Raw genomic sequence first — 10,124 nt, 5'->3', positions numbered from 1 at the left:
TGGGGATATGATGCAACACATTCTGTATTAAATGTAAAGTTGGGAGAAACTGGTCCTGGTAAAGTTGTGAATGTTCTTGGAGCCACAAGTCAAACAGCAGAAGATATCCATTTTAAAACCACAATCTTATAAACTGGGCAAAAAAAGTAGGAATACATGAGTTCCTATATATGCCTATGACCCCAAAACCCCTCATAGGAAGGGATTTGTTGAACAAATTATAGGTTGAAAATAAAGCTTACCCCTGGTGGAGTTCAGATCAAGTCAATGAAAAAGAATTACAATGTTCCAAGTCTGGCTCTCATTACAGATTTTCCAAAACAGAAGAGGCACCAGAAGTTCTTAGTCCGAAAGTCTGGGTGGACTGGAACCCTGGTAAGGCCAGAGCAGCAGAACCTGAAATCATTAACTTAGACGTGGAACACTGTCACTGCCTGCTGGGCTCTCTTTATACCTGAGATCCCACAGCAGGACATGTTGGTGGTTTTTAAAGTCCATGTTCTTCCAGCCCCAGCGCCGAAGAAACTGCAGGAGGCTGTTCTCTGAGGTTTTCTAGGCTGTTTATTGTTTCTTATCTAAGGAATTCTTTCTCTAGCTAACAGCAGTCCTGTTCAGCACCTCGATCCAGGGCACACTCTGCCTGCCAGAGCGCCGGTCTTATCTTATATATTACAAATTACCTACCTAATATTTACAATTACTTTCCAATACATGGCAATTTTATTACATTGTCCAACTCTGTCTCAAACCAATCAATGAATGCCAGGGTGGCACTCAACATGGATGGCATAAAGAAGAAGGAGAAAAAGAAGTCCCACGCCCAAAATCCTCCATGTTAGCCACGAACTCCCTAATATAAACATTCTTAGAAATCCACTTTTTCTAACAGTCTAATTTATACTCTACCTTTTTTTTTTGTGGATTGTAATTCTTCCTGCAATGCCTGCAAATTTCTCCAGGGATTTAAGTCCAGCCCCCAAGACCTCTGGGCACCATGCCAGGGCCTCTGATATCCTTGCCAGGGGGGTCTCCAGGCATTCAGGGAAACCAGGGGAACACCCTGGAGTCCCACAGAACAGGACCAGTAGGAATTACACAATATCCACTTCAGGTGGAAAACATGAAAAGTGTTAAACCTATCAGACAATTTTGTAACATTTGGGTTGTTACTGGAATCTGTAAATCTGAATATAATGCACCCATTGTACCTGTAGAAAAGCCTGATGGCTTGAACTACAGTCTGATTCAATCCCTACAGGCTCTTAACAAAAGAGCTGGAGATCCCCACCAAATGCTTGCAAATCCATATGCCTTGCTAGCCAAATTAAAAATGAATATGAATGGTTTACCATGTCAGATCTCGAGGATGCTTTCTTGTGTACACCCTTGGACCCTGGCAGCCAAAACCTGTTTGCCTTTGACTGGGGAAATGCAGAGACTGGAAGGAGAACTCAACTTATGTGGACTGTATAAGCACAAGGATCCTAGAATAGTCCAGCCACATTTGGAAAACTGTTTGCTAAGGACCTTGAAAATTGGGTGAGCCCAATTTTCCACAAGATTGGAATTGTGTTTGTGTCCACAAAAGGAATTGTATTACAATAGGTAGATGATCTACTTATAGTCACTGAAAGGAAAAAAGACTGTTTGGAATGCACAGTAAGCCTATGAAATGACTTGGGACTAAGTGGTTGTATCCAGAAATCAAGCTCATATAATCAAACAAGAAGTTGCTTATCCAGGATACAAAATATTCCAAGGGCAGCTGGGACTAAGACAAGAACGCAAAGGAACCATACACTGAACCCCACTCCCTACTATTGCCAAAGAATTGAGAACCTTTCTGGGAAGGGCTGGAGGCTGTATTAACTGAGGTGTTAACTGTGGGCTGCTGGTTAAGCCACTGTACCAGCTGTCCGAAAACAATCCCAGAGACCTGGAATGATCGTCCAAAGGTAAGAAAGCCTTTCAAAAGCTGAAGGAGGAATTGAAAAGAGCACCTGCTCTGGGCCTCCAGATGTCTGGGAACTGTTTTAGCTTTTCTCTTTTGAGAGGCGAGGAATGGCATTGGGAGCACTGGCACAAACAATTGGCCATACAAGATAGCAGCAGCACACTTTTCAAAACAACTGGGTGAGGTAAGTAGGGGATGCCGACTGTCTGCGAGCAGTTGCTGCTCTTGTTTCAAAGGCCCAAGAAGCCTGGAAATTCACTCTAGGTACACAAATAACTGTGTTTATCTCACATTCAGTGGCAGCAATCCTTGAGTTAAAGGGTGGGCAGTGGCTTTCACCCTCAGGATTTCTTATATATCTTGCAGTTTTGGTGCAGCAACATGGAATTACAAAAGTAATTTCTTCTCTAGTTCATCCAACAGCCATTCCTGGCTACTCATCAGACGGATGAGGAACCTTTGTAACATAACTATCAAAATCATGAAGTCCACTTTATTCCAGCCACCCAGACCTTAAAGAAACCCCAATTCCAGGAGCACAGATGGGAGTGGCTTTGTAAGATCAAGCAAAATCAGGATATACGATTAGCATGGAGGAAGAGGGGATAGAAGCTCTACCTCTGTGAGTCAGCTCAGAGATAATCAGTTTAACCTGTGCCCTCTGAGGAAAAAGCAGCAATTGATGAACAGATTCCAAGTATGTCTTCAGAGTAATACATGCCCATGAAGCAGTTTGGAAAGAAAAAATACTATGGACAGCTCAAGGAAAGCAGATGAAGCATTCTGAGGATTATAAGGATAAATGACGAGCAGTTGAAGATTGAGGAAAACCTAACTCCATGCCTGCCTTTGTTATCCAGCCTCAATGTAAAATCTCTATGGCTTGTAAATTTGAAACTCATAAACCTCTTGTAAAGGAGATTACTACAGTGACCATGTGCACCTGTGATGTTTCTAACAAGCAGTGTGTGCATTCATTTTTGTGCGATTCCTATCAGGATTTTTGCATTATGCAAACTAAATGGACAGAGACTACAATCTAGTGAAAAATATTCCCCTTCTTCTGTGACACAGGTGAGAACACCATCATCAAGTAGAGATATAGTAACCAAGCCCACCAAGAATCCCACCCAAGAAATCTTTTTTCCAGCAGCCAGGTCTTGTGCAACTCCAATAATAATTTGTATTGGTCGTGCGCTTAGTACATGGAACAGATGTCGTGGAGGATGTGCTTTTGAGAATTGAATTTCATTCTTGGGATATTCCAGGCCATCAGGAATATTAACCAATCAAGTTGCAGGAGTAGCTGGGAACATAATCATCCTATGAGTGCATATCGTGCCCAATTCCATGAGCACGTGTTGGTGGCCCAGATACGCATGGAATCCTGAGAGCACAACTACGTTCTTTTATGGGCTGAGGTACTCAGAATACTCAACTATTTGTACTGGGAAATTTAGTAAAGTAAGTATCCTTTGTAATACTAGCAGGGGCCAGTGTAAGGTTCCTGAAGGTATCAGAAATGCTTGCCTAAAGGCAGGCAATGTATCTGAACAAACCACAGTGATGTGCCTTGGGCATCGACAAGGAGGGAACCTTGTCCTGTCCCCCAGCATGGGAGCCTTGCCCTCCTTGTCCCCAGGCAGCCAGCGCAAGGGACACCTCAGCAGTGTCCCCACCCTCCTGCTGAAGCTTCTGCTGCAAGCCTGGGGCAGACTTTGGGGAAGCACCAGAGCAGGCAGGTGTCAGGAACAACGCAACTGCCCAGGGGCTGCTAATGGCCTCTGACACCCAAGTCCTCAGGGCTTCCCACCGCCCCAGCCCCTCAGGTGCCTCCTGGCCCCTTGCAGCCTCCTGGCACCCACTCCCTCACACATCCCCCTCGTTTCTTCCACTGCCTTGTCCCATCAGGGTGTCCACAGCCCCTCATCCCTTCACGGCCTCCCAGCACCCCGTACCCTCAGGCCTTCCCCCAACCCGGCCAACCTGCCCAGCAGCAGCGCTGCAGCCCCACAGGAGCTCCAGAGGAGCCCGAGCAAGAGGCACCACGGAGCCCTCAGCAATCCATCCAGGAACAGCCGGGCAGGAGGACAGTGCTGGCGGCTCCTGGCTGGGACGGGGGTCGTGGCCATCTCCAGGCACCGTCTCACAGGGATCCCCGCAGCTCCGGCCCCTGCCCACCCGCTCTGTGGCCAGCACAAAGGCTTCAGCACAACCAGCAAAGGCCAAGGGGCTTCTGGCCATTTTCCGTGTAACACTGCAAACCTAGGCAGCTTGCTGAGCACAAGCAGCCTTCTCCCCCCCTATTCCCCAATGCCCTGCAGACCCTGGGCAGCAAAAGAAAGCTACTGGGAGTCTGTCTGTTGCATAACATCCTATATTTCTACAATAAGTAAAACAAAAAGGAGAAAAAATTTCAAGAAAGGAAAAATCCCCACTGCCTGGCTGGTTCAGGTGGCTCCAGCAGGCAGAGCCTCCCAGATCAGCTCTCAGTTCTCAGCAGAGCTCCCATAGCACAGCCAGGCACTGCCGCACAGTCGAGACCGTCGCTGGCACGCCTCGCGGAATCGGTCTTGCATCGCCTGAAGGATGGACGCTGTTTCAGCTGCAAGTTTTCTAATGGCAGGGCTGGTGTCATCTGCCATATCTTCGAGGGCTGAGAAAGAGAGGAACAGAGCTACTGTCAGATCCTGAATCTGCAGGAACCCGAGGAGACTCCTGTGCCAGGGGCATTCCAGCCCGCTCTAGCCATGGCCAGGAGGAAGAAGGGACCACTGGGATCAGCCCAAAGCTGCTGGCCATGAATCCCCCACCTGCCCCTGAAATCTCTGTGTGCTCTGCCCACGCCGCCCCCTGTCCGCACAGGGAGCAGAGCCCTCCGCAGCCGGGGCAGGGCCTGCAGCTCCTCCTGCCAGCTCCCACTGCCAGCCCGCTGCCCTCACTCACCCTCACAGATGAGCTGGAGCTCATCCTCCTGCTCCCTCAGGCACCGCCCGGCCATCCCTGAGAACACAGACCTGGTCACGGCTCTGCCCAGCGGCACAGCTCCCTGCCAGCGGTGCTGCCAGCCCTGTGGCCACTCGCCCTCGTGGCCTGGCAGGGCTCAGCCCGGGCCCTTACCGCTTGCTGCCGCCCAAGGCACGGCTGAGAGAGGGCGGCAGAAGCCCCGAGAGCAGCCGGGGCTCCACGGCATCGGGCCCGGGTGGCAGAAGCTGCCGGGGCAGCAGCCGGGGCTGGGGCCGAGCTGCGGCGGAGAGGGGAGGGAACCGGGCTCACCCAGGAACCTGATGGCCGCCTCTCGCAGGGGCTCCTGAGGGCTCTGCAGGTAGGGCAGGGCCTGGCGCACGTGCTCGACCACTCGGCTCCTGTCCTCTGCCAGCTGCGGAGAGCGGCGGGAGGGAAGGCTCGGGGCGGGCTCTGCCCCTTTGCCCGGTGCTGCCCGCGCCCGGCCCCGGCCTCCCCTGCCCACACAGCCCTGAGGCGCGGCCAGCAGCCGCTGGGCCGGGCTCTGCAGGGGCACAGGGCCGGCTGCTGCCCGGGGAGCCGCGGTGCCAGCCCGCCCCACAGCCCCGCTGGGCCGGGGCTCCGTGGGCACCCGGCTCGGGGCCGCAGGAGCCTGGAGAAGAGCCCGTGTGGCCCCTGTGTGCAGCGCTGGGCAGGGCCACAGCTGCCAAGCGCACACAGTGAGTGCCGCGCTCAGGGGGCTTCTCCAGCCTGAGCCTGGTGCTTCCAGGCCCTCCTTACCAGGCACTCGGCGAACTTCCACAGCTTCTTCTTCCTCACAAGCTTTTTAAGATGGTTTCTCTGCAGGAACTTGGCCGCACAATGCAGCGTTTCCCAAGATGCCTGGAGAGCAGCAGAGATGCGGAGATGGCACCGCAGTTCAGGGCACAGGAGTCACTTCCCTGGTCCCAGGCCTGGAGGAGGCTGCAGCCCTGGTGGTGCCAGGGCAGGAGGTCGCCGAGCCCCCTCCCAGGGGGACACAGGCAGCCCATGAGTCCTCACCTGTGCCACACAGCGATTCTTATCATGGCAGTGGATGAAGAGTGGGATCAGGCTCTGCAGCACTTGTCTCTTCAGGGCTTTTTCTTCCTTTTCCAGCTGAATGGTGACCAGTGCTTGGAAAAGCAGTATGGAGACCTGCTGCACCTGGCTAGTATCCTGCATGAAAGGAAGAAAAAAGACCTCAGCATCAGCAGCTGAATTGGCTGCAGGGCTCAGCTGTGCATTGGCCTGCAAATCCACAGGGCACAAAGTGTTTGGGCTGCTCCCAGAGGCCGTGCCTGGCTGGGGGCACAGAGCCTTACATGGTCAAAGAGTGTCAGCAGCGCCTCAGCCAGCTGCAGGGCGATGGGGCTGGCTATCAGACTGTTGTTTTCAAACACTACAAAGCTGAGTACCATCGCTGCCATTCTAACTATTTCTCCATCTGCTTCCTCCAGCAGCTGCACAAGACTTTCAGCCAGGCTGCACATCCTTCTTGCCTGTGTGGAACACAAGTCTGTGAAGCCCCACCCTGCTGCGTCAGGCCTCGGAGGCCAAAGGCCAGTCCCGAAGCACTCGGGCAGCTGAAGCGGGAGGCAGGAGAGCTGGGAGCAGCTGCCCCAGCACACGAAGCCCAGCCAACACAAGGGGCTGCTTTCACCAGCGCAGCTTGAGGCACTGCCCCTTCTCACCAGCAAGGGATCATCAGTGAGCTTGAGAAGGGCCCTGAGTGCCAGGTAACGCTTCTCCCTGCACTCGCTCTGCAGGTGCCGTGACAAGATTTGCAGGACGCGTTTACCACTGCTTCCACTCAAGTCCTGGTACTTGAGGACCTGAAAGGCACAGGGCAGTGACAGGGGACCTGGCCAGCAGGAGGCCAGAACCCCACAGGGCTGGGCCCAGCCAGCAGCCCAAAGCACGGGCACCGTCTCAGGCAGCTGTGGCTATGAGAGGCCAGAGAGCCGGAGGCAGCTGAGCGAGGCAGCGCTGGCCATCAGGCTCACCTCCACAATGAAGGCCAGGGCAGGCAGATCCCAGCGTGGCTCCTGTGTGCTGAGAAGCTGGAGAAGGTAGCGAAAGATCCGGGAACACAGAGGTGGGGAGACACAGGACATCTCCCTGGCAGGAGTAAAAGTAACCAAGACTGTGAGCCAGGGCCACAAACCTCTCCCAGGACTGATTCCCAGAGGTCTGGTCATTCCCCACCATCCTGCAAGGGGCCCTGGGCCATTTTGGGAGGTAGCTCCCTGTGGGCACTCTCCTCTCCCATCCTTTTCCAGTCTGCTTGGCAATCCCTCAGTGACAAGACCTTCTGGCCCATGACCACACGCACTGTGTGGGGCACCCAAGGAACAGAGCAAAAATGCCAGGGGCAGTGGAGAGCAGGGAGTCTCACCTGGCCAGCAGAGCCACGGCATAGTGGTGGGTGTCAACACACAGCAGCGTGTCCCAGCCACACTTGCGCCCCACTGCCATCACCACACGCTCACCCTGCATTTGGCAGAGCAGGGACTTCAGGGTCTGCACTGCAAACCTGTGTGCAGAGCAAAGCTCAGGTCACCTTGGGAGCACTGGCTCCCTCCCTGGGGACATGGCAGGGACAGAGGGACTGGGACGGAGAACCTGTTGGGGCTGGCAGCAAAGCCATGTTGCTGCTGGCATTCCTTCCACAATTTATCGACCTCCATGGGTGTGTCCAGAGTGCTGAAGAGCACTTGGAAGAGCAGGTGGACAAATACGCGGGGCAAAATCTTCATCACTATCTGTGGGATGCAGGGCACCTGGAGGATCTTCCACATCACCACAGTTGCCTGCAAAGGACAAACAGCCCGAGGTAGCGCTCAGTGCCGAGGTGTCCGTGCGGCAGGGCCCGAGCGTAGCAGGGAGAGGCCAGGGGAGATTCAGGGGGAGCACCGGGCCTGGTGCCCCTGAAGCTGCCCCTAGGCCAGGATTCAGCCCAGCACCTGAGGCTGGCAGATGCAGTGGGGGAAGGAAGATGGAGAGCTGCTGGAGAGGCAGCCTTTGGGTGAGCAAAGGCCAATTCCAGAAACTCACAGCCAGGGCAAAGACTCTTGTTGTGTCCCCATCGGAGGTGCATGTGCTGTGCTCTGGCCAGCTCCCCAGCACATCCAGGAGTCTCAGCTGCACCGACTCCGCAGTCCTGCTCGAGCACAAGATGGTCTTCCACATGGTCTCAGCAGCTCTGCAGGATCAGAGCTCTGTCTCAGGGCTATCTCAGACAGAGCACCAGGGACTGGGCAGCAGCAGGGGCCTGAGCTGGATGCCAGCTCTGCCTCTGCCCATTGTCCCTTGCTGGCAGCACTCAGACAGTCCAGTCCTGTGGGGACAGGCTCCTGAGGGGCAGGGAGGGAGCATGGCAGCAAGCTCAGGGGCTGACATGCCGGGGCAGGGAAAGGGAGCAGCCAGTGTGCCCAGCAACTCCCTGTTGGTCAGATACCTGGAACAGGCTGTACAGGGTGATGGGCTGGTGAACCCTGAGCCCTCCCATACCTGTCACACGATGGGGCCACACTCAGGAGAGTCATCACCACATCAGTGGGCTGTGCCTCGGTGAGATCCAGCAGTTTCCTGTCCAGCCTGTGCTCATCAGACTCATTGGCCATGAGCCACTGGTGGATGTATTTCACCATGGCAGGCACCTGAAGAAGGCACTGGGAGACTTGGAAAGCTGCCAGAGGTAGTAACGTCCCCAGCTTCCCCAGAGAAGTGTTTCCCTTCCCTTCACACTGTGATGGCCTCAAAGGCTGACAGGGACCAGCAGGCCCCAGTGGCTTGGGAGGCCTAACAATTCCTGGAAGGATCAAACCCTTGCCACAGGCTGCTTACTTGCTTTGGACTTGGCAAACCCTCTTCTACAAGCATATTCAGCAGGGCAGCACTGGAGTTGGTGGTGGAGCTGTCACAGTTCTCCATGGAGCCAGCGCCCGTGGTGCTGGTCTCTTCCTACCAAATGCATTTGATGAATTTGCAAGTGTAGCAGGAGAACAAAGGGCAGGAAGAAAGGGATGTTCCATGGAGTGCTCCAAACACTGTGCAGGGCTGAGCAGTGAGAGCAGGCCCAGCCCAGGTGGGGATGGCTGCAGGTACCTGTGCTGTTCTGGGAAAGAGGCCACCGGTGGATTCCTGCTCCTGTGTCTGTTCCATGGCTGCACCTGGCAAAGAGCAAGCGCAGCCAAAGCTGAGGGGCTGTGTGAGAGGCCTGAGAACAGAGCCCAGCCCTGCACTCCCCAGGCAGGGGCAGCCCCAGGATGCCCCAGGGGATGGAGCGCGGGTTCTGCAGGGCGTCTGCCTGGCCCCTCTTCCCTCCTGTCCCTGGTCATGTCCTCAGGGGATGGGATGGGATGGGATGGGACGGGACGGGACGGGACGGGACGGGACGGGACGGGACGGGACGGGACGGGACAGGATGGGATGGGATGGGATGGGATATCACCATGCTGGCAGGAGCCATCAGCCCTGTGGCCCAGCTCTGCCACTCACCATCCTGCTTTGGCTGAGACTGCTCTGGCTCTTCAGGCTGTTGAGCTGGGTGAACTCTAGCTCCTCTCCTTTTTATTCTGCAGAACAGTCTGAAGATCTTGAGAAATGCTGCCATGCTGGAGTCTGGCCTCACGAGCACCTGCTAGAGAGATTCCTCAGGAAAGTTATGAGGCAAACACTCCCGCAGTCTGGCTGCAAAGTCAGCTGCAGGAGTAACACTCAGGGAAGCTCCGGGTCAGGCAGGAACGAGTGCGCTGTGTGGGGGCTCCTCACGGCACCGCTCTGTCCCGTCCTGTCCTGTCGCGTGCTCTGAGCACTGTGGTGTGGCCGTGTCTCCAACAGCTCCTATATCACCACATGTCACCAAGGGTCCGTTGACACCCTGTCGTGTTCCATGCCATGGTGACCGTGCTGCACGGTGTCACTAACGGCCCTTGCATGTACTGCCACTGGCCCTGGAGCTGCCCCCGGCCCACCCAAAGTGGCCCAGGTTGCAAGGAATCCCTCACTCCAAGTGCCTAAGCAGCCCAACAGCAATGTTGGGAATGGCTCAAACCATGGGCAAACGCTGCTCTGCTCTGCGGGCTCAGGGCAGCAGAAGGAGCCCCAGGGCTGCCGACGCAGCCGCAGCAGGAAGGGCACGGGGCCTTGCACACAAGCTGGCTTGGCCTCCTTGGGACACATC

The 10,124-nt window shown here is 55.0% G+C and overlaps 1 protein-coding gene across 1 annotated transcript; it reads right to left on the bottom strand.

Moving 5' to 3' along the window:
• Positions 1-4,877: 4,877 nt before the first annotated feature.
• LOC306815294 (maestro heat-like repeat-containing protein family member 7) lies at positions 4,878-9,617 on the bottom strand. Its single transcript, XM_079331884.1, has 14 exons — positions 9,440-9,617; positions 9,047-9,111; positions 8,786-8,902; positions 8,450-8,598; positions 7,994-8,141; positions 7,562-7,749; positions 7,335-7,472; positions 6,943-7,057; positions 6,631-6,771; positions 6,262-6,438; positions 5,960-6,115; positions 5,699-5,800; positions 5,231-5,333; positions 4,878-4,957 (listed from the first exon to the last, which is right to left on the bottom strand). The coding sequence occupies exons 1-14, from the start codon at positions 9,552-9,554 to the stop codon at positions 4,893-4,895; spliced, it is 1,779 nt and encodes a 592-aa protein (XP_079188010.1). The 5' UTR covers positions 9,555-9,617; the 3' UTR covers positions 4,878-4,892.
• Between the last annotated feature and the right edge of the window lie 507 nt (positions 9,618-10,124).

This window comes from Erithacus rubecula, assembly GCF_903797595.1.
Source record: "Erithacus rubecula genome assembly, contig: scaffold_113_arrow_ctg1, whole genome shotgun sequence".
Lineage (NCBI taxonomy): Eukaryota > Metazoa > Chordata > Aves > Passeriformes > Muscicapidae > Erithacus > Erithacus rubecula.
The sequence above is the reverse complement of the archived record's forward strand: the minus strand, read 5'-3'. Positions and strand labels throughout refer to the sequence as shown.